Source organism: Dendropsophus ebraccatus, chromosome 12 (genome assembly GCF_027789765.1).
Source record: "Dendropsophus ebraccatus isolate aDenEbr1 chromosome 12, aDenEbr1.pat, whole genome shotgun sequence".
NCBI lineage: Eukaryota > Metazoa > Chordata > Amphibia > Anura > Hylidae > Dendropsophus > Dendropsophus ebraccatus.
Genome location: NC_091465.1, coordinates 43103092 through 43128352, shown reverse-complemented (window position 1 = coordinate 43128352; position 25261 = coordinate 43103092). Strand labels below are relative to the sequence as shown.

The following is a 25261-nucleotide window of genomic DNA, read 5'->3' as shown; positions in this document are numbered from 1 at the left end:
TGTGTCAAGATATATTTACATGTGAATCCGTGTACTGTTATACTGAAAAGCCTTACAGTAAAGTTGTTATATTTTTATACTAATGGGACTCTGTCATCCTCTGTCTGCACCTGTACACACACCACCGCACACCTTGGATTATTTCCCCCCCTCCCCCCCTTTTGTGGGTGGCGGTAGCAACAGTCCGGGTGGGTCAGTTACCACTTAGGACTGCTGTGACAAGAGCCCAAGGGACCCACAACAATCCGTCAGGTTACCTACCATTTGGGGAACACAGCCAGCCACACAAACAGGTACCAGCATCACACCTGTGTACTGGACTAGTACTGGCATCACAACACTAAAATCACTGGCTGAGCTGACACAACCAACCACCACACAGACACTGATAAATCTGAAAGCCTGTTCTAAAGACCTGATCAGACGAGGATCGGGTGTTTTCCCTGTCCTTGGCTGATCAGTGTCACTTGTACACAGGCCGATTATTGGCCACAGGAGCGTTTCTAGCAACACTCCTGGCTGATAATGCTAGTACTCTGCCTGGACTAAGCTGCCTTGGGGCTAAGGTAACTGAAGTCACATAATGACCCCCAAGAGGCTGTTATACCAGCTTCTAGATCATTGTGAGTTTCAAAGGAACCACAGTTACCTTATCTGTAATAGCACCATCCCTGCAGAGCGACACAGTGATGTATAGTAACATGTCTCCTACCATAGCCAAAACCACTGTGCAGCCCAGTAGCTTGGGGGGATAAGAGACTGAGGACTCTTTGTGGGAGAAGGGCAGAGGAGGACGGACACACTGGAAGTTTTGGTGAAGAGGTGGGAAATATTTGTTGTTTATTTAGGGGGAAGAATAAAACGTCTCTAAAAAATACAATGATAGTCAGAGAACCCACTGCCTGTACAGAGATACCAGTCCACAGCTTCATGAGGGGATCTCTGTTCATTCTCTCACACAGTCCATTATCTATCTTATAATGTTCAGCCTGGTAACGGTCACTTACTGTCACTGTCTGTAAGAGTTGCTGCTACTCTTCAGTCCCATCCTGGCAGGCCATAAAGTGATCCTCCAGCTGCTGTGACAGCCATGTACTGTTCTACCTCCTCCTCTCATCACACAAGAGTATGCAGATTGTCTCACCGTCATGGAGGAGAGGGGGGGCAGGGGCATCAGGGACTCAGACATGTGAGTTTACTGAGGGCAGGGAAAGGCTACATTGATTTTAGAATCCTGCATTGGTCTACAGAGTAGTTGTAAAATGCAGAGGTAAATGCCTCTGTGGGCAGTGCCAGCCAGCCCCTTACAGCAGTACTGCTGCACACAGGGATCTCAGAGCAGCGGTGCAGGGAGCTGGAGGCTCCTTACACCAGTGACTCCCTGAACACACAGGTCAGTAGCTTTTAAAGGAATACTCCATCCAAACATAACTTTTCATATGTTGTTGCCCATGGGGAGTCTAACAATTCATTTCATACTTGTTATCTATTTGTTTCTCCTTCCCATAGTTCTGAGCTGACACGAAAACTGTGTCTGAGGTCAAGTTGCAGATGAACTCACTGTGATTAATCACAACCCCAACCCCCCCCCCCCCCCCCCCCCCCCGACAAGCGATCGCGGAGGGGTGATCCTTGCATAACTATACTGTGAGGCATATGTGAGGCATATTCAAATGCCAGAACAATCAACAAAAGGTTTCTGACCGCACACCAGACGCCATACTTACACTCCTCTATCTTAACCTCCTCTTAGCTCTAGGCTCAGCCACCATAGGGTCCTGAGGCCGGACAGTGCTAGGACCCAATGCAGCCAATGGCTGAGATGAAAAAAAGTAGGGTCTGTATTATTGGCTATTTGCTATTGTACTCAGCATCCCAAATTAAAAACAAGGGGGTGGCACAACCATATTCTGCTACTGGGTATAATGGTGGTATAGGGATTGGTGAGATAAGTAAGTGAAACTTACAGTAGGTTACAGGAGTTAAAAAATACTATTCCCCCCTTCATTCTGTGTAACGTTCCATCTGAAGAGTATTTGACCATACAAAAATGTATATTGACAGTATATACTCACATTTATGTGTCAACCTTCTTCTCACCAACATCCTGTTCTTTCCTACAGGGCTCATGGAGACGGCTTTGATTTTCCTTTGTTCTGTCTTGGTACCAGTACTAGGTAAGAGCAACCAATTCCTCAGTCTGTTTCGGTTATTCTGGACACATGTTATTGTATGACTACTGAAAAACAGACTGAACAGTGACAGTAAAAGTGGATTGCAGGCTTTGAACTCACTTGACATTCAGACAATGGGAAACCACCACTACATATCTGGACTATGGTAAAAAATGTACGATAAACATGAAGTAAAAATGGTTGATCACCAAGGATTTATTTTTTGAAGCCTCTTCTTCATGATATCTGATGCAGTAAAAGTCTAATATCATTAAGTTATTAGACCACATGATTGATTGTGCCTTGTACTGTGCTGTGCACAAGGGCCCTTAGTGTATGTTCTCACCTACTTAAAGGAGAAGTCCTGGCAGACCTCTTTTATTCACAAGTGTCCGGGAGGGGAAGGATAAAAGGAGCAACATGCTCTCACCTCCAGGGCCTGTAGCGGGATGCCGCCTCAGCCGCTGAGTGGCTGAGTGGACCTGACATGTCACAACTCGGGTCCCCATTCAGACCAAGAAGCGGCCGGGGACCCAGGGATCGGATCAGCGATATGTGGTGACCAGCACTGCAGCCTAGGAGGTGAGAGCATGTTACTTCTTTTATCCACCCCCCCTCCCCGATAAAAAAAGAGGTCTGTCCATACGTCTCCTTTAATCTACTTCAGAATGATGCTGTGGCTTGGATGCCGTGGATTTAATTTTTTTTTTTTTTTTTCAAACAAATTTTTTATTGTGATCAAGAAAAAATAAAAGAACATCTTCCAGAAAAGTAATAATAACAATTAGGACACGCAGGTCCTAGCACCAAGTACATAGTTAACACGATGTCCTTTGCATTGATCAGGATCACTTGTTTTATATTGTTTTGTGCAGATGTCTGCAGCATTAAAGCATTGGATTCCGTATGTGTGAACGTATCCTGACTGTAACCATCACGGGTCTCTTGGGTCTGGTTTTAGCTGACACACAGCAGAAATAAGAAGGGATTTATAAAGCGGCAATAGAGAGCGGACTTACCTTTAAATTTGCCAGTTATCTAGGTTTTGTGGCTGTGATTTTTTTTTCTCTTTTTCTATACAGGTGCCAGTGAACAGAAAAGTGAAACAGATCCATTTCACTATGGTAAGGTAACAAGATGTCAAAATCTGCATTTCAAGGAAAATACTTCAAAAATAAAAAACAGTGATGCAAAAATATATATGAGCATCAGATGCCAAGGCAGACTTGTTAGGTGTTGTAGAGCAAGTAACGCTGGGCAAGCTTATGTACTTCTTACAAGAATATTCACACACACACACATAATTTATAGATATGTATAATAAAAGCAGAACTAAAAGGGAACCAATCAGCACGATTGTCCTCATTTGGTTCCCAGCTGCACAGTATAGAGCTACTATTCAGCACATGGAGCATACCAGCCATGGCTACAGCAGTAGCTATACATCAGGGCAAAAGATGTTTTATTATGCTGCACAAAGCTAGGAGGGGGGCAGCAACTAGTCATCTGAGCATCTAGTCGTGGTTCTCTGCCTGTCAGCAAACAGTGCGGAGATGATTGACAGACAGAGGCCACTAGCGGGTGCTGATTGGTTCCCTTTAAGGGATAGAAAACCTTCGACCTAACGTGACCAACAACCCAAGCATATCTCTGTTCCACTTGGCACCAATCAATAGAACCACAAAAATGATGATGATTGAAATTTGTGGATGGCAAAAAGCTATGGATAAAAAATGGCTGTACACCTTACTCCTAACAAAAACCTGCCTGCTTGTTGTATAAGGGCTATGCCTCCTATGTGGGGCGGGTGCAGTCAGAAGCTCAGTAAACCCATATTTTTTGCACACTTTCCTAGCTTTCTGAATCTAGCCCAGGCCATCTTCTACACCACAATTGTCAAATTCCAGTTGTTACAAAACCACAATTCATTATACCTGATGGAAATTGTAGTTTTGCAACAGCTGGAGGGCCTGAGTTTGACACCAACACTCACTGTTACTGCTATGAGGAGTTTACTGTGCAGACATCCTTGCCGCCTTATTTTTTTGGCAACCCACTACATGTCCACACCCTCTTTAGCAATGCAGTATTCACTCTCAGTCCTTAGTAGTACCACCCTGCTGCACTCTTTCATTGTGCCAGTCTACTGCCCCCAATACTATGTCTGCTGTTAGCCTCAGTCACATATCTGCTACCCCAATACCATGCCTGTTGCTATCCTCAATACTAAGCCTATTGTGATGTCTGTATCCCCTACTCCTGCTGCAGCTGTACTGCTCCCCAATCCTCTGCTTGCTCCCCCTATTAATGAGCCCGCTCCACAGTAGAGTCTCTGAGATAAATCACCATAACTGCAGTGAGAACTGTTTTTCCAGCCCCTTACGGAAAAAGACAAAAATACATAGGATAAAGAAAATAAAAATTCATCCCACAAAAAACAGGTTTACATTGGGGACTGTGTTCTAAGATTTGACTGGATAGGGAGGTTAGGGGCATAATGCAATATAGTAAAGGTATCTATATTTCCATATAGTGTTTGAAATGCGGTGGGGGGAGGATAAATGGCCGCAGCCGTCTGAGTAATGTGTTGTGAAATCTTTCCCCAGACTATGAAAGCCTGCGGATTGGAGGCCTGGTGTTTGCAGTTGTACTTTTCACACTGGGGATTCTGCTGATTCTGAGTAAGTCTTCTATGCAGTAAAACTGGCCCTTGAAAGATTTTATATATATATATAACAGACTACAGTGACATCTAGTGGTAGCTACTAAAAGCTCAAAGAGTCGGTAATGGGAATGAGCAAAACGAAAAGAGTTGGTGAAGTCGAATACATCCCCTTCCTGCTGGATCCACTTTAGAATGTGGCTAAAAAAAAAACTGCACCTTAATCTAAGGTCAGTTCACACTAGCAGATATATTGGAACACGCTATGTATTGAAAAAAAATCACTAGAAGGTAGTGGAACTATTTGGCACTATTAGGGGAATAAACTGTTTGGGGCACTGTTGGGGAATTAACTATTTGTAGGGCACTATTATGGCACTATTGGGGAAATTAACTATTTGTAGGGCACTATTATGGCACTATTGGGGAAATTAACTATTTGTAGGGCACTATTATGGCACTATTGGGGAAATTACCTATTTGTAGGGCACTATTATGGCACTATTGGGGAAATTAACTATTTGTAGGGCACTATTATGGCACTATTGGGGAAATTTACTATTTGTAGGGCACTATTATGGCACTATTGGGAAAATTAACTATTTGTGGGGCATTGTGGCATGGTTGGTAAAATTTACTTTGTGGAGCAATATTGTGCCATTTTGGGGGGAATTAACTTAGTGGGGGACTATTGTGTCAGTATTGAGGGAATTGACTATTTCTGGGGCACTATTGGGGGAATTAGCCACCATATGGGGAACTAATGGGGGATTAACTACTGTATGGGGAATTGTTATTGGTGCAGTGTGATATTGGGTTGTACAGTACAGTTGGAGCTGTGTGTATTTCTGCAGTGTGGTGTTAGCTTACTTAAGGTAGAACAATATTTGTTGCTGCACTGTGGTGTTAGTTTACTACAGGTGGAGGAGTGTTTATTGCTTTAATGTGGTATTGTGTTACTACAAGTGAAGCAGTACTTTTTGCAGTTACTGCACTTTTTGGTCAGTTGCTGGTAGAGAAGTATTTATTTCAGCACTGCAGTATTGGTTTACTGCAGGTGGAGCAGTATTTATTTCTGCACTTTGGTGCTGATTTGGCAATGCTCTGGGATATTATAAGTGCTGCATGGCGGTATCTGCCACTGCATAGTAGTATGGGTTTGTTGGTGAGGCCCCAGCTTCAAAATGGATCACCAGGTGAGAACAAAAAGTTTTGCTGTTTAGTGTCTTAGTGTTTCTGCAAACCTTTGGACCACTTGCAACTAATCTCAATAGATTCTATCTATCACTTCATTGACCTCAATGGCCATTTTAACTATTCAAATTTTTTTTTTTTATTGTGATCCAAAAATGTATTAGGCTGTAATTTCCTTAAAAATAATAATTAACCCCTTCACGTCAGCAATCTGTATATATACGTTCCTATTGCACATGCCCCGTGCAGTAGGAATGTACATATACGTTCCTGACTGAGGGGGGCTTTATGATGAGAGTGGGATCGCTGCAGAGATAGCGATCCCGCTCTCATCTGTGTACAGCCTCGGGGGTAATGAGAGTCAGCTGCGATCCCGCAGCTGACCCCCATTAACCCCTTAGTGGTCACTAATGGGCCGGTGCCACCGCTATATTTCATCTCCCCCAACCGTGAATCGGAGATGAAATAAGTAACATCAGACCCCAGACCAGCCCCCCTAGTGCCCCGATCACTATCCCCCCTCCCCGCGGCGGCCATCAGATCTCAGAAGTGAAAAATGAATGAAAACCCCATGCTCTCCGCCACCGGAGGTAGCGGAGAGCATGGGGCAGTCATCGGGCCCCCCCTGTGGGGTCCCGGTAGAAGCGATCAGTGGTATATACTATATACCGCTGATCGCTTGTGCCATGTGCTCCAGGCACTTTTTATCCCCTGTCACCATGAATGATTGGTGCGGGATAAAAAGTGATGTCCCCCCACCCCCCAAGTGGCCCCCCACGCCCCCTGTCACCCCCGTCCCCCAGTCACCCCCCCTACCCCTTATACATTACCTGATCCTGGAGCTTCTTCCTCTTCGGCGTCCTGGCTGGTTATGAAGTGCGCATGCGCTCCACAACCAGCCAGGTCTGAAAATTTAAAGTGACAGAGACCAATTTGGTCTCTGTCACTCAACTGTGATTACTGTGATAGAAAATATCGCAGTAATCATAGTAATACAGTGAAAATGAATGTATAAAGTACAAAAAGTGACAAACACACAAAAAAATAAAACACACTTTTTATTATAGTAATAATTGCAGTTTACTCCCAAATTACCCCTAACCCCTCCCCAGATTACCCGCAACCACCGCAGGTTGCCGTAACCACCGCACGTTGCCCGTAACCACCCCAGGTTGTCCGCAATCACGTCAGATTGCACATAACCTCCCAGATTACCCGTAACCACCGCACGTTGCCAGTAACCACCGCACGTTGCCCGTAACCACCGCACGTTGCCCGTAAGGTTGCGCATAACCACCCCAGCTTGCCCGTAATCATGCCAGATTACATGTAACCCCCCCAGATTACACACAACCACCACAGGTTGCCTCTGACCACCGCACCTTGCTTCTGACCACCGCACCTTGCCTCTGACCACGGCACGTCGCCTCTGACCACGGCACGTCGCCTCTGACCACTGCACGTCGCCTCTGACCACCGCACGTCGCCTCTGACCACTGCACGTTGCCACTGACCACCGCACCTTGCATCTGACCACTGCACCTTGCATCTGACCACCGCACCTTGCCTCTGACCACTGCACCTTGCCTCTAACCACCCCAAATTGCCAGTGACCCCCTTCAGATTGCCCGTAACCACGCCAGATTACAGGTACCCACTCAGATTACCTATTAGCACTTCAGTTTATCCATAACCACAGCAGGTTGCCTGTAACCACCCCAGATTGTCCATAACCACCCCAGATTGTCTGTAACCACCCCAGATTGTCCGTAACCACCCCAGCTTGTCCGTAACCACCCCAAGTTGCCTCTAACCACAGCAGGTTGCCTGTAACCACATCAGATTGTCTGTAACCACAGCAGGTTGTCCGTATCCACCCCACGTTGCCCGTAACCACCCCAGGTTGCCTCTAACCACCCCAGGTTGCCTTTAACCACCCCAGGTTGCCGTAACCACAGCAGGTTGCCGTAACCACAGCAGGTTGCCCGTGACCACTCCATGTTGACCTTATCCACCCCAGATTACCCGTAACCACCCCAGATTACCCGTAACCACCTCAGACTGCCCGTAACCACCTCTAGATTACCCGGAACCACCCCAGACTGTCCATAACCACCCCAGACTGTCCGTAACCACCCCACATTACCTGTAATCTAATTTTTTTATTTTATTTTAGTAACTGCGCTATTCTAATAACTATTACTAGCTGCGGTTTTGCTCCAGCAAATTGGCGCTCCTTCCCTTCTGAGCCCTGCTGTGTGCCCATACAGTGGTTTATGCCCACATATGGGGTACCGTTGTACTCAGGAGAACCTGCATTACAGATTTTGGGGTACATTTTTTCTCCTGTTCCTTGTGAAATTTAAAAATTTCAAACTAAATCAACATATTATTAGAAAAATTCAAGTTTTTCATTTTTACTGGCCAATTTTGAATACTTTCCTCTAATACCTGTGGGACCAAAATGCTCATCCTACCCCAAGATGAATTCTTTAAGGGGTGTACTTTCCGAAATGGGGTGACTTTTGGGGGGGTTCTATTCTGTAGACACTACAGGGGCTCTGCAAACGCACCTGGTGCTCAGATACTTCTTCAGAAAAATCTGCACAGAAAATGCTAATTGGCGCTCCTTCCCTTCTGAGCCCGGCTGTGTGCCCATACAGTGGTTTATACCCACATATGTGGTACCGTTCTACTCAGGAGAACCTGCGTTATAGAGTTTGAGGTGAATTTTTTCTCATGTTCCTCGTGAAATTGAGAAATTTCAAACTAAAGGAACATATTATTGGAAATTTTTTTTCCAAGTTTTTCATTTTTACTGTCTACTTTTGAATACTTTCCTTTAATACCTGTGGGGTCAAAATGGTCACCACACACCAAGATGAATTCTTTGAGGGGTGCACTTTCCAAAATGGAGTGACTTATGGCGAGATTTTACTCCGCTGGCACTACAGGGGCTCTGCAAACCCACCTGGCGCTCAGAAACTTCTTCAGCAAAATCTGCATTGAAAAAGCTAATTGGCGCTCCTTCCCTTCTGAGCCCGGCTGTGTGCCCATACAGTGGTTTATACCGACATATGAGGTACCTTTTTATTCAGGAGAACCTGCGTTACAGATTTTGGGGTACTTTTTTTCTCTTGTTCCTCGTGAAATTGAGAAATTTTAAACTAAAGGAACATATTATTGGAAAAATTCGAGTTTTTCATTTTTACTGTCTACTTTTGAATACTTTCCTCTAATACCTGTGGGGTCAAAATGCTCACCACACCCCAAAATGAATTCTTTGAGGGGTGCACTTTCCAAAATGGGGTGACTTATGGCGAGATTTTACTCCGCTGGCACTACAGGGGCTCTGCAAATGCACCTGGCGCTCAGAATCTTCAGCAAAATCTGCAATGGAAAAGCTAATTGGAGCTCCCTTCCTTCTGAGCCCCGCTGTGTGCCCATACAGTGGTTTACGCCCACATATGGGGTACCGTAGTACTCAAGAGAACATGTGTTACAAATTTTGGGGTGCTTTTTCTCTCATGTTCCTTTTGAAAATGAGAAACTTTAATCTAAACGTATATATTATTGGAAAATTTAAATTTTTCATTTTTTTACGGCCTAATGGTGAATACTTTCCTCCAGCCCCTGTAGGGTTAAAATGCTCATTATACCACTAGATTAATTCTTTAAGGTGTGTAGTTTCCAAAATGGGGTCACTTATGGGGGTTTCCAGTATACAAACCTCCTAAATCAACTTAAAATAAGAACTGGTCCCTAAAAAAATCAGTTTTGGAAACTTTCACAAAAATGTGGTAATTTGCTGATAAATTTCTAAGCCCCGTAACACCCTAAAAAAGTAAAATATGTTTATGAAATGAAGCCAGAATAAAGAGGACATATCGGTAATGTGACTTAGTAACTAATTTATGTGATACGACTTTCTTTTTGTAGAAGCAGAGAATTTTAAAGTTCATAAAATGCTAATTTGTTAAATTTTTCATGATATTTTGATGTTTTTTACAAAAAACACACAAAGTAGTGACCAAATTTTGCCAATAATATAAAGTGCCATTTGTGACGAAAAAACAATCTCAGAATCGCTAGCATACGTTAAAGCATCACTGAGCTATAAGAGCATAAAGTTAGACAGGTCAGATTTTGAAAAATGAGCCTGGTCTTTTAGGTGCAAAAAGGCTTGGTCTTGAAGGGGTTAAAGAAAGGATACAAGGTGACAGATGCAGTTCACAATCTTAAAAAATGTAATGAATCGATGGATCTCTCCTGATTTATTTTTAACTATGAATATACAATAAAATACACTTGTAATGCAGTATTTATCTTTATCCAGGTCGAAGGTGCAGATGCAATAACCTGAACCAAAAACAAAGGTAAGAGATAATCTATCTATCTATCGTACTACTATTTTGCTAGCTATACTCAATGGCCAAGCAATCTCATTTCTTAATTAATGGGTAATTTAAATTGTGGGTAATCTAATATACATACCTAATATGTACAGTATATCTAACTATATAGTAATTAACACTATCAAAGTACGGTATAGCCTATATAGCATATGAGTTCAGATGGTTATAAAGAGGAGGACTCAACGTTTTCAGACTTCAACCGCTATACATACATTTTTTCTGCCATACAGTCGGTAGACAAATTTAACACAGTTCCAACAAATGTGCCTTGATTATTGTCCAAATCATGAAAAACAAACACTGCATGCTGGTAACAGTCCAGTGACGAGTTGTGACATTTACTTACGACCTGCTGTTCATAGTGTATAGTACTGTATGTCCACAATTGCAAAGTGTCCCCACACCTAGTGCTCTGTGCATAGTTATTTCTTGAAATCTATTTGCTAGGCCTTATGTATTGCCGCAATCACAAAATCATGTACACGGAGCCTGTATTGCAGCAAACAGGGTCTTTATTACAGTTGTAGACCCTTTATGTGTTGCCACATGCGGCCTCTCTACAGCACTGTTTCTTCCACTACACAAGACCCATATAAAGCTATGGATACATGGCAATATGGGTGACATTATTCACCCCAAATCATCAATTGCGAGTCATGTGAACAAAATTTTTCTGTGGATTTGCTTTCATTCAACTTTATTACAATTGCGATTGGTATGCACCCGACTGCTTATGGAGGGTGTTCACGGACTGTCTGTGGCATCCTCCATAGGATTTGTCTTCCAGCTTTGTTCTCCTTCCCCTATACTTGTCACCCTGCCAGGAAAGAGTTAAGGATTGTGGTTTCCTCCTTCACCCTCCCCTTTCCTTTACATGGTAGCTCAGGGACCAATAGTGGCTGCTCGCGGGCTTTAGAGCCTATCAGAAAGCTAGGGGTATGTGGCTAGAGTATAGCTTATAAATATGGGTCAGACCTCCCCCTCCTCAGTGACTGTTCAGAGGAGCGGTTTTCCCTCCCTCCCTCCCTCCCTATTAGATAAGTACAGTTGACATTGGAAATGTTGGTCAGTGTTTACACATAATGCAAAAAAAATAAATAAATAAAAAAAAAAAAAAAAAAGAGGATGAGAAAATAAGGGGTGACTAAATACAGCACCCTTCTATGCTTGTAAGTGTTTAATCACAAGTCACAGCTGGCTGAGAACACCTGCCTAGCAGGAAGGGATAGCGGACGTTCGTGTACGGCGGGAGTCCGCCTGTGGCACCCCGTAGCTACCCCTCGTTGAGTTGGCACATCGTGCCGGTTGGTTTTACAGAATACGGTTAAATAAAAGCTGTGGCCGGCCATCACCCAGCAAAGAAATCGGTGTGTTTGTCTTTTTTCCTGGCGGCGTGGGGAGCTGGGTGTTCAAGGTGGGTGTATGGAGCTCAAGACAGTCTAAGCAGGTTGCAGTTATAAGAGACTTACACTGAGGCCTATGCTAGCAAAGCCATTGCGATCTGTGACCAAACATCCACAAAACTTAGTGACTATCCTGTCACAATGGTGTTAGGCTGGGTTCACACTGCGTTTTTAGCATTTTTAACGGACAAAAAAATTGTGTCAGCAACAATTTTGTGTCCGTCAAAAAAAAAAAACAGATCCGTTTTGATCCGTTTTTTTTTTTATAATGGAAGTCAATGGAAAAACGGATCAAAACGGATGCACACAAATGCATGTTTTTACAAAAACGGATTGCAAAAACGCATTGTGAACCCAGCCTTATTCTGCATGCTGTAATGCAATAGTCTTCATGTTTCAGAATGAAAGTCTCTTTCTAGCCAGAGCCTAAATCTCTCCCTATATATTTCATGTATAAAATGATGAAATTAGAGGCATATGGAGGTATAGCATGGGCATATATTCATGCAACCTGGTTCATGGGCATGAACACTGAATTCTGACAAGGCACAATGAATTATGTTCTTGTTTCAGGCGGCTTCAATAAATTTATCTTATTTGTTTTCTTTGTTTCCTAGGGCTCCAGGTGATGAAGAAGCTCAGGCAGAAAACCTTATTGCATCAAAAGGTGATTGAAAAGTAATAGAAGCTGTGTACGTGCATATATACTTCCATCATAAGACTCACTTTCCCCCCTTTTTTTTCCTACAGCTCGAGGAGCTCAGAAAACAGAGAACTAACAAGACAACCATGTAAGTTGCTGATAATAAGTAGGAAAGAAGTGCAGACTAGATAAACCAGGTGTTTTTTTTCCTGCAAATAATCTTTGATATTGCTATGTTACAAAAAGCTTTTGGGGGAGATTTATCGAACATGAGGTAAAGTGAAACTGGCTCTGTTGCCCCTAACAACCAATCAGATTCCACCTTTCATTCCTCACACACTCTTTAGAAAAAGAAAGGTAGAATCTGATTGGTTGCTAGGGGCAACTGAGCCAGTTTCACTTTACACCAAGTTTGATAAATCTCCCCCTTTGTCTTTTCTGCTGTCCGACTCTATGGGTCTTGTTGTACCTGAGGACTGACAGCAAATGTAGGGGCATCCCTTCAACAGATCCCAGAGCAAACTATCAAACTATTTTGCACCCACAAACACAAAAACAAATCTAAAAAGGCAAATTAATTAGAAATTATTGGCAGGTTCAACCATCCTAGTGTAAGACCAGCAATAGTGTATTTAAAATAGTGCCAATAGTAATGCACTAATAAGAATACCAGCCACACTCTGTCTTTTTTTTAATGGAAAGTGACATATGTGGTAGACACAGTTTTGTATGGTGCACAACTAATTTTATTGGTGCATAAAACTATGAGGAGTAGGGTATTTCCCGCCTGGTGTAGGGGATACGGTCCCCTAGTTTGGTAGGCAGGGACTGATAGGGTAATATCCCTGATATTCGGGTGGGCCCTACCTCTGCATAGTGTACTTCCACTGTTTTTTGAATCACTTGTAAATATTTTGCACCAGTAAAATTAGTTTTACACCATACAAAACTGTGTCTATCACATATACTATTTTTCATAAAAAGGTTTTTTGTTTGTTACCTAGACTTGTAGGGACTACCTCTTTACTAATTTTGTCAAGAAATCTTTACATAGTTAGGCTATGCTCACACTACTTATATTTTATATATAGGCGGCAACAGCACGTATATTTTTGTATTTATCACAGCCGTTGTTGCAAATCGGCAACAACGGCCATGATCAATACAAAAATATCCGTGCCGTTGCCGCCTATGGAATCCCGGCCGGAGTGTACACTTTGGCCGGGATCCCTAGCAGTGTCGCGAGAAACTGACATGTCAGTTTTCTGCGGCCACTATTCATTGAATAGCGGCCACAGAAAACCCTGTCAGTGCACACAATGGAGCGTGCGGCTCAGGCCGCACGCTCCATAGTGTGCAATGGAGAGTTATGATGTGGGCGCACACGGATGCGCTCGCTTCAGAACTAAGTGGTGCTAAAGATCTTTTCTGAGACCGGCCAGGTCATGGAACGGCCAGTCTCTTACAAGGTCTGAACATGGCCTCACAAATCATTGTTGGCAAATGGGAATGATGCAAGCAGCTTTGAAGGGGAACACCTGCTGAATTTCTTTTCTTTGATATCAACTGGTGTCAGAAAGTTATATAGATTTGTAATTTACTTCTTTTTAAATATCTCAAGTCTTTCAGTACTTATCAGCTGCTGCATGTCCTGCAGGAAGTGGTGTGGTGACAGGAAATGTTGAAAGCAGGAGTGGTTTTGTATGGGGATTTGCTACTGCTTTGGACAGTTCCTATCATGGATAGAGGTGGCAGTGGAGAGCACCATGTGAGACAAGAAAGAATACACCACTTCCTGCAGCACCTACAGCAGCTGATAAGTACTAGGAGACTTAAGATTTTTAAATGAAAGTAATTCACAGATCTGTATAACTTTCTGACACCAGTTGATTTGAAAGAATTTTTTCCGCAGTACCTTTAAAATGTCTTGTTAAATTGTATTAGGCCTTATGCTGACTTGTACAGGGCCGTAATATGTCTAAATAAAAAAAAATTTGTGCTGAAATCAGTGAGTGCCGCTGCTTATGTGTCTGTAGAGGGGAATATTGTTGGCTTGATGGTAGCTGAGCACCCCTGTCAGCTTTGCCTCCGGTATATATGAGACGCATGTGCCGTGCAAGCAGAATTGTATATCCAGTAGTTACCTTGAATGAAGTCCATTTATTGTTGTTTTCTTTCCTTTTTAGGACCCCAGGGATTAACAGAGAACAAACTACGCAAAAAATTTAAAGAGCGCTTCTACCACCTACTACGACCTACTAACACCCATTGTAAATCAGGCCTTCCCTCTCCGCCATTTTGTGCGTCCACACCACGTGTGAAACCCCTATTTATAATATGTTTCTCAGTGCCGTCTGTGCTCTTCACTTGTAATGTCTTAGCACTTTGTGGCAGAGATTTTCCTAGAGGCTTAGAAGGAGCTGAGATGTCAGTAACCTAAAGTTTGTGGCCAATGTTTGGTCCCGCTCTCAGTCACTGCACATGCTGCATTAGAGTAGGGAATTTCACTGACCACAGATGATGTATTCCTTCCCATATTACCTAAAGCGTTTCATATTGTTTACCTCCGAAATCATACATTTATTAAGACAGGTGTGTTAAACAGTCTATTTCTATAGGAGGTCCTGATAGCCAGATCGAAAGTGTGCTTGTGCCTTTAAATATTCTTGTTAGTGAGTACTGTGGAGCTACACGTAGTAATGTACGAGATTATGGCGGAGCCACATACCCTGTGTGTTTAGCATATCTGTTCTATGTAAATAATCATACATATCTAGTCACCTACAGAGAACTGGGCACCTGTGAACTGCAGAGCACTGTGTAGGTAGCGTATATTCCCAACAGTGCATATATCACTCACAGCACTGTGAAACCTATGCAGAGTGTACTGCTGCAGACTCTGTTCATGAAACAATCAGCAAAAGTCTGCTGTAATACTCTGCACTGCTGTACGTTGCGACTGCAGGGAGTGACAATCCACACTAAAATAGCCCTATACATCCTTTGGAGCTAAAACACACAATAGCTTGTATATACAATAGCATAAGGATTTAGGGGTGTACATATAAAGGGAACCATGGCAAAAAGAAGTCCCCTCTAAAGCTGGTTTGACTATTTTAGACACTCTCCTTTGAGATTTGCTGCATTTAATTTAATATCTGTGTTTTTGCTTCTTTGGAACATGCTCCAAAATAGAGTGTCAGCATATACTGTCACTTAGAAATTAAAGGGGTACTCCACTCAAACATAACTTTTGATATGTTGCTGCCCATGGTGAGACTAACAATCCCTTCCGTACTTATTATCTAATCAGTGTCCTTCCCCCAGTTCTGAGATGCTGCTTTCTGTTGAAGACACAAAAATCTGTGTGTGAGCTTTTCTCTCTGTCTTCCCCTCCTCTCCCTCCCTTTTGAGACAGCTGATGTAAACCAGTTCCTGACTGGCTTTATCTGCAACATTGTAGCTTTTTTGTAATGCTGGGAGGGTTATTCTGAGGTCTAGTTGCTAATAAATCACAGTGAGTTCATTAGCAACGTGACCTCAGAATAACCCTCCCAGCATTGCACAGAAGCTACAATGTTGCAGATAAAGCCAACCAGGGACTTGTTTACATCAGCTGTCTCTGAAAGGAGGGTGGAGGAGGGAGAGACAGAGAGAAAAGCTAGTACACAGATTTTTGTGTCTTCAGCAGAAAGCAGCAGCTGGGAACTGGTAGAAGAAGACTAAATAGATAATAACAAGTATGGAATGGATTGTTAATCTACCCATGGGCAGCAACATATCAAAAGTTATGTTTGAGTGGAATACCTCTTTATGCTTAAAAAAGGTGTGTACCAAAATGTTGTGAAAAAAGGGCAGCCTTGGATTCTATATGCTTATGAAATGCGTCTGTTAACCTGCATTTTTTATACTTGCAAGGTTTTGCTACTTAGCAATTAGGTTGTAAATACTAAAACTGGCAAGTATTAAAAAAGCAGATTAACAGCCACATATCAGAAGTACTTACTGCATACAGCCCACCACAATACAGTCTATGTTTTTACCCTAAAGCATTGCTAAGAAGCAAATGACATGACAAACTGTATGCAGCAAATTTCAAATTAAACTTGCCCTTTAAGTTACCCCCCCCCCCCCCCCAATTGAGTGAAGGGCTGCATGACAACTTTGGTTTCATGACATTAAGATGGCAATGTCGCACTGAAACGTCACGCCGTCACTCTTCCAATGACTGTCAATGTGCTCACGTTGCGACATAAAACATACTGTGACTGCGACACATTCAGTCACATAAAATCCAAGTTTGATTGATTGGTGGTTGCAGCTTGCCAAGCGCTTGATGCAAGTCTTTGATTTGGCCATTTTATAGCCCCGCCGCCAGCGCTCCAAACGGTCTTACTAGATGTGGTATTAAACTACAAACTGTACGGAGATCGCGATGAGGAGGAAGGAAACAGACTTACCTTAATCCTTGGCGCCCTGTGCGCAATAGGGACATATCAGCAGATTAGATTCGTCTAACCTGCTGGTAGTTTCCCTTTAAGGGGAGATTATATTGCATTGGCCTCATCATTGGCATCATAATGAGAATTTAAAGAAATATTTCAAGTAAAATTCAAATAATGAGATTTTGGCAGGACTGTGGATGTTCCGTCCAACCTCCAGCGACAACCTAACCTGATGGAATTCTTATGTGTTCCATGGCTGGCCTCATTACATTGTCCCAGTCTCCTGTTCTTCCAGCAGTGCTTGGGGTGCATGTCATGAGAGCTGCCCATAGAGGTGCACAAATCTATAATGAAAATATAAGTGATTCAGATGGAACAGAAGTTCTCCGATGTACAGGCTTGTCCCTACGCTATTTCCCGTCAGACGGCTTTGAATTCATTTCCAGTTCTCTTCCTGCCTGATCCCTGTGCAGATGTTGCTGTTTCTGTGGCATGTTCTTACACAATCCAATCTATGTTTCCTAAAACATGTACCGATCTCGCTGTGATTCTGGGGCATCCCCTGCTCCTCCTCTGATATAAAAAACACACAAGCATCTTTTTTATTGTGTACGTATACCTAGTGGCGTCAGAACAATGTGGAATAAACTTGTATATCTAACCCTCCAATGTCTCCAGAGCCTGGTTTCATACACTCCTGGTGCTATAAGGACCGCCGCCACCTTTGAATGGGTAAATTTCAGTGTTGTCACCTTGTGACATTTTCCTATAACTCTTCCTATTGATCCTATAAATGGTTTTTGCCTCCGCTCTTATTGGTGCACACGACCTCTCCTTTGTTTGCCTATACTCTATAAATCCTATTGTCTGGTGTAATCTCTGCTCCATATAACTTGTATAGCTCTATAAATCCACCTATTGATTCATATGACTACTCTTTATGATTGATATTGACTACACATGCCTACTCCATCTATTCTTGTGTTTTATAGGCCCTGACACAGCTAGAGTTTTTTGTGACCCCAGTAAAGACAGCTCAGCATGTTGTATCCGGCAAATATATGTACGTATTCATAGTGGAGGCAAAAAAACACAATAGGAGACAGATTTTGTTAGTAAACAGGCAAAAAGTGAGGCCACTTGATACCTGGGATTTATCCAGTCTTGGCGTAGGCAAATCTGTTAAAGGGAACTGGCCATCACATCATGCTGCTAGAACAATGACTCAATGGAGAGTTCCCCGGAGACTTCTTCTTGCCTTGCCTTGATTGTATAGTCATAGATCTATCAAGGAAAGGCTGGTGGGGTAGGGAGAAGTAACCAGGAAAATAAAACAACAGATTCCCTTTATTTCATATTAAGAAGATCTTTTTCTAAAACTGTCTTTGTTGCTTTTATCAGCCCAAGACAGACATGTTTTCATACACTTTGAGGATTCCCATATTTTCAGATCACACAATTTCTTGACAATTTTCTTTGTAGTATTAACTAATATGCACAACAAAATTTTGACAATGCAATCCAGGAGGAGAATCTACCAGCCCCTGCTTTACCAACTTTTACTGTCACAAAGTTTGCCTACAGCCTGTATCCCTCCATATGTAAAGGTTCCCATACACTTTATATTTTTGTCGCCTGAACCTGCATTCGGGATTGGATCAGTGTATATATATAGTGTATGGGGCTCTCTTGACACTCCATCCCCCCCCCATTCCCCATAGGGACCCTCAGCCATATGCCCTCTGTAAGGCTCCTTGCCATGTAGTTTATGGGAGCCAGCAATAAGGAGTACAATGCCACAATCCTAAGAACTCTGTGCATCGAAGAAAAAGAATACTGCATTCCAACATTACAAAAACAATAATTTTACATAAAACAGGGTTACTGGGATTCTCAATCAGGATCTAAAAAAATGATTACCCTATCCTATTTTATCCCACCTCAGTAGCTAACCCACCAGCAGCTTAGCATTATTTTTCCCCAATATAGGCCTCATTTACCCAGGTACGAAGAGGAATCAAATTTTTGGAAAGACAGTTGGTATATTGAAGGCGCCAAACTGATGCCTGGTGGGTCCACCTTGAAAACAGGAACTCCGTCAACATTATGACCCCTACCATATATACCAATTGTCAATTTCCAAGCATTTAATTCCTCCGTGCATCTCCAATCCAAGCCAGGATATCGATAATGTCGGGAGCAGCAGCCGATCTTCTGCTTGTAAACGCCTTGGTGTGTGTGGAGCATAGTTTACCAAGGTGAGAGTATTAGGGTACGTTCACACTACAGAATCTGTGAAGAATTTTAAGCGGCGTTTGCGCCGCTGACTCCACTTGAGATTCTGCCTGTATCATTGATTCAATGTGATTTCTCAAGCGCAATACTCCATCCACCCAAAGAATTGACATGTCAATTCTTTGGGTGGTTGGCACATTGCGATTGAGAAATCCCTGTGGTCTGAACTCCACTCGAAATTCCTCACCGATTCCGTAGTGTGAACATACCCTTATATTTACCTAATCACCTGTATTAGCACATTGGTCTGCACCTCCTATTCTGTTTTTTTTTTTTCACTACTCATCTCTAACACTTACTTAGGTGAGACAGTTCTCAGCCATCCCAGCTACATTTTCCAACTTCTGTCTCTAGATCCCTGAACTAAATAAAGGATCCTCTTATTGTTCTCATCACACATTTAGTGCAAAAAACAACAAACAAAAATATTTGATAAATGATAAAGGTTTGTCTATGATCAGTTCCATTTTAATACTCATAAAACATGCTGGACCAGGGATACAACTGAATGGTTTTAGATTTCCTCCTTCTGTTTTAACCCTTTTGATTTTTTTTACTATTTGATACATAACGTGGTTACAATGTCACACTTTACTCTAGTTACCAGTTACTCAAGTAATCTTCTTCATCTCTCATATCTTACATTAGAGCATTGCTCCAGTTATTCCAGCATAGTTGCATTTATGTTTACTAATTGTTCAGCGTTTGCAATGCTTGTCCTTCAGGACAAAAGAAGTTAATTTAGTGTTAAAGCAATGGACCATGTAATGGAAATATGTGACACAACATTTGTGGGTGGTCAAAAGCATTTGCCAAGTGCAAGTAGAAGCCAGTTTAAAGCAGCTATAGGTTATACAGGTGAAATCTGACTAATGTGCTAAGTGGATTTAGCCGTGTGAAGTTATTAATGAGGTCTATGCGCTCATGTGCCGAGATTCCTATAGAGGCAATGACCTTTTAATGTCATTCAAGAAGTTTTCTTACTTTATATATATATGTTATAATATGGCACTTTATTGTCTTTGCAGAGACACCCCTCTAAGTGAGTTTCATTTAGATGTGTAAACTCTCCTTCTATCACAGCACTTAGTCCTAAGAAACCACTGAATGTAACCGCTTATATAGGCTTAAAAAAAGGACAACCATGTGATGCATTGATGTTCTGAGAGGTCATTTGCTTTCCCACTTCTCTTGCCAACACATAAATAATACATCACTCCATTGCAGAGGTGGAGAGGGGAAAAACACATACTGAGCCTCCTGCCCCTAGTGCCATCATAACTAAAATTATTCCCCAAAAAACAGTACCACATAGATGAGACAAGTGCCCCAAATGTAAACAGTGTAACAATGACCATTTAGTGCCTTCCTCATAGTACGACTATGCTAACACAATGTTTTTCAACGACCATTATTTATTTTTATTTATTTATAAAGCAGCTTAATTCCAGAGCTCTATTTCATTATTAAAATTCAGGCTAGAGGTGGCCACTTTTTGACACCCTTTCGGGGGCGGCTTTCTTAAAGTTACATTCAATATTATATAATTGACGGTGAAAGGTGAGTTTCAATGTTGCAAACAACAATCACAAACTACAAACATCACAGGACAAAGGGGGAAAACAACAAAGGAAGGTGAAAGGATTTAGGAGGCAGACCAGAGGATCGCATGGGACAGTTTTCTGAAGGACCGATGAAGCCATCAAGCAAACCCTAATATGGGGACAATCCCAGACGATGTGATATAGCTAACCAATCCCAGAAGAGCATTTCCAACATTGTGGAGAAATCGAAGGACTCAATTTGTGGAGGAGCTCTGGAGTATGATACCACATTATGAGTAATTTATAACTAGTTTCTTTGTAGGTTGCACAAATAGAAGATGTAGCTGTCCTGTCCCAAATGATCTTCCACACCACAGGAGTAAGTGTCTTATTTAGAACCCTCTCCCACCTATCTATTCACTTACGCCGGATCGGCGAGTCACCAGTAGGAGATCCTCGGATAGTGTAAATAGCTGAAATTAGCCTCATAGTGGAAGTTCCTGCCTTACAGAGTTGTTAAAACGCTGTTTGTATGGAAACTGTGAAGGAGCCCATAGTGACGTAACTGGAGATAGGTAAAGTTCTTAGTTTTTCAAAGAGGAGCAAGGACTGACTAATGTGAAACAGCCCTTTGCAGACCAGGTTCTTACTACCAGAGACTCCAACCCTGTGAAGAACACAGGATAAAGAAGAAACAAGTTCATGGGTGAAGCTTCAGAGAATAGTTTAAATCTAGCTGCACAAGTGGTCAAGATATGTTGATCGGTCCTAGTAGGCAAGTTCGCACAGATGGAAGGCTCAAACTGCTCAACAGGAGGGAGTTAGGATGTGTGCAGGCCAATCATAGTTTTTCTAACAATATACATTTATTATACGCAAGATATGTGGACCATGAGGGGATGTAGCGTAGATGCACCATCCAGTAATAATGGACTAGATTAGGGGTGGCCAAACCAACTTGCGACTTACTAGTCATCATTACAGATTTTGGAGTTCTGTGTTGTTTGGCTCCACAAATATTGAAGGGATTTGAGATCACACATAGGAACCTTATTTGGAAGAGTCTTAAACTAATACAGGAGCTTCAGAAAAATAGTCATCTTTACTGAAGCAATTCGACCCAGGGGGGAAATGAAGTGCACCTGCCATTTATTAAGAAGCATTCAAAATTCCTCAAAAAGATTTGGGCAGCTAGTTGAGTATAAAGCTGGGTTCACACTACGTAAAAAACATGGCTGTATTTCATAACAAAGGCCTTAGTTGCACAAATACGTTATTTGCACAATTATGGCCGTTGTTATGAAATACGGACATGTTTTTTACGTAGTGTACACATAGTTTAAGGGTGCATATGTAGGTGTAAGGTGTAGGTGTATGGAGGTGTAATACCTAAATAGCGGATCACTTACACTTAAAGAGCGTTTGTGTGGACTTAGTAAATATCTAGAAGTAGGAGTAAAACTGGAGAAGGTTTGTCAGTATAAAATATGGAGGGTAGATCTATAAGGTTGAGTATGGAGCAATGGCCTTTAGATTAAGCAAGTAATGCTTATAGTTCTATCATAGTCTTTGGTTGTGGCTGCTCTTTGGTTTAGACAACTAAAGATATACACTTTCCAGTAAGCTTTTTTACCTAGAATTCTTCCCACGATAACACGCCATAACCTTTTCTATCCCATCTGGTTCTTAAGACATTCCATGCTTCATTGAATTTCACATTCCTAAGACATTGGGCCCTTAGGGTTCACATTTTGATAGCAATGGGAGGGCATGTAAGGAGGTGGAGGGTTATAAGTAGTTAGGTTTGATAAGGAGCTTGGTAAGGAGCACTAACTCCATCAGACAAATGAGGAGGGACACCTGGATGCCTCTACTGTCTACCAAAGACACTAATAACTGCGGATTAGTGTGAGTAAAAGCTCAACCAAATCCTAATGCCTACCCTCATAGACGATCAGTGGTGATCTGTGCACTGTATGCTGTCATTGTACTATGACCTAGTGGTAATGGCTTCTTCATACATTGTCCATCTTCTGTAACCAGCACATAAAGTCATCCTGGTCAGTGCTGCATTGCTTTATTCTCTGCGATCTCCATCTCTAAGATTGATAAGGCAGATTAGTCCCCACTCACATCTACACATGGCTGACTTCTGCTAGAAGGTGACTTTCTCACCATTAGTCACCTGTGAGGACAGCTGACTGCGGTGTACGCTGAATACAACTATTGTGAGACCTCAAAATGAGTAGTTATATATTAAGAACGCCGTGTTCTTTGGCATTGTGAACAGTCCTGGAGGTCAAATACATGCAATTGTTTTCTCCTTTTAAGGTGCTATGTTTATGGTGGTTGTAGTTTTATGTTGCAAGAATAACACCATCCAAGAATAAGTGTTGTAGGAATAACAATAATGGGGAATGTAGGAATAAACTAATGTGTTAACATTTCTCAAATGGGTATTCTTAGTTCATGGGACTACAGTCCCATTGTGTAATGAAATGATGTGTACACAATGTTTCAGGTTTTGTCCATTTCTGTGTCCTCTGCCTTTTGTCATTAAATGAGAACATTCCTGGTTGAAGATGGGGGTGCATACAATTGTGTATAGTCTAGGAAATCATCTGTGATCCAAATGCATTGACAGCATACAGTATATCTTTTATATACCTGTGCTATATACTCTATCAATCATAAGCTAAATGTATGAGCCAGTCAAGGCTATGTATTTCAGGATTGTTAACATGCATTATTATATATCACACTTTGCTATAGCCTCATCTGGGGTAGCTACCAACACTTTCTTTCATCTGACATCCCTACTACAAAAATGGGTGAACTCACTCCCCACTGATACATGCAACTAGCTACCTCCAAACTCTTATCAGTACCTTCTTCTCTTGGCCTCTCACAGTGGTCCTCCCCAGCTCCCCACATAGATGGACACCACACACATGAAGACCTCATGTCCACCTGCCTTTATTCCTAGTTTAATCTTTCAAACTCCCTTCTCCTCATATATGATCACAATTTACTTACATTCTAGCCCCTTTTTTCCAATTTCCCCCAGATCTACCCTCATAGAGGCTCTAAACACTTTGACAGTCAAACAATGATACTGTATCTTCTAAAAACCTCAAACAATTATTTACCATTTTTATTCCCTTCTTAATAGTCCCAAGCTTCCTGACCCATCTTTCACCTCACCACTTTTTTTCTCATATTTGAAACACATGATCCAACTTTACAATGCACTTCAACCTACTGTCCCCTGCCACCCCTCTTACCAACAGCTCAGTTCTCTTGCTTCTCCACTATTAATAATGCAAGACTGTCTATCCCTAAATCAAACCTCACTAGCTGTTTACCCAGTCCCATCCTCCATCTACCCTAACCTTACTATTTTACTTATTCCTGACTCATCCCTTTAAACTATTACTAACCGCTTTCATTCACTCAAAACATGCAACATCACACCTATCCCTAAGAAGCCATTCCCCGACCCTCCTTGTTTGTTTAGTTATTGCCCCACCTCACTATTCCTTCATGTCTTAAAACTCACTAACAACATATTCACCTCGAACTACTCTTTTCCCTCTTCTCGACAATCTGGCCAACTGCCCTATGTTCTATCTGCCAAAGCCTTATGCCAATATTCAGTTCTCCTCCTTCTAAACTGTCCTCCTCATTTACTCCCTAAAATTATGCTTAAAATCTATGTCAGGTATGCCAGCCATTGTTGTACGTTGTCTGAACATAGCCTAACACTGATCACAGTCTGATTTACCTCTCTGACCCAGTGGCATACATAGAAGAAAGGGGGTCCCACAGAAAAGATCAAAATTAGCCTTTTATTATGGAGTCTCATTTTGCCCACCCCAGGACTGTGTTAATTTACCCTTACTTTCCATGACCCTTCGCTCAATGCCCCTATCCTCTTCTTTCATGACAATGCAGATGTCCTGCACAGTTCTCTATTAATAGCAAAAGGAATTGCTTTTCTAGATACCATGTTAATGGCTCCACATAGTCCCACAAGTTCATTGCCATTGCTATAGGGCCCATCCTCCTGTACACTCCCCTCTGCCTGTACAGCAGTGTAAGCAATCAGACATATAATATAATATATGTGCATTTAACAGCTGTACTGTCTCTGATCCATTCCTCTGTGTAAATTGTTTCCATTGCAGAGACAAGCACCATCAGATATAAAGGATATAACAAGCCCAGCTTTCAATTTTATAGAACATTTTTACAGCTCCCTGTTTTATGCCCTTGTCACATGTGGGACCTCTGTAAATGTTTTAGGTTTATTGCAACAACAAAACAGCATGCATGGATTTAATGTCGGCTGTAGGTTAGTGCTGAGTAGTATACACCTGTATGGAGCACAATACAGGCAGAGAGAAAGCTAAAGGCCGCATTGTTTGCATTACAGTTGTAGCAGTGAATAAATGATATGGTATGGTTTATGATATGGTTTCATTAT

General features: G+C 42.1%; 1 protein-coding gene across 3 annotated transcripts in view; it reads left to right on the top strand.

Annotated features, from left to right (window-relative positions):
* LOC138768967 (FXYD domain-containing ion transport regulator 6-like) overlaps positions 1-15999 on the top strand; it is a 78967-nt gene extending 62968 nt beyond the window's left edge. For 2 of the 3 annotated variants that reach the window (XM_069947076.1, XM_069947075.1), the window contains exons 2-8: positions 2124-2177; positions 3257-3298; positions 4781-4855; positions 10367-10406; positions 12466-12515; positions 12599-12639; positions 14678-15999. In XM_069947076.1, coding sequence (XP_069803177.1) covers positions 2129-2177; positions 3257-3298; positions 4781-4855; positions 10367-10406; positions 12466-12515; positions 12599-12627 — 285 coding nt within the window. In that variant the 5' untranslated portion in view covers positions 2124-2128 and the 3' untranslated portion in view covers positions 12628-12639; positions 14678-15999. The remainder of the gene's footprint in view (positions 1-2123; positions 2178-3256; positions 3299-4780; positions 4856-10366; positions 10407-12465; positions 12516-12598; positions 12640-14677) is intronic. The other variant, XM_069947074.1, reaches the window with a different exon arrangement.
* Positions 16000-25261: the final 9262 nt, after the last annotated feature.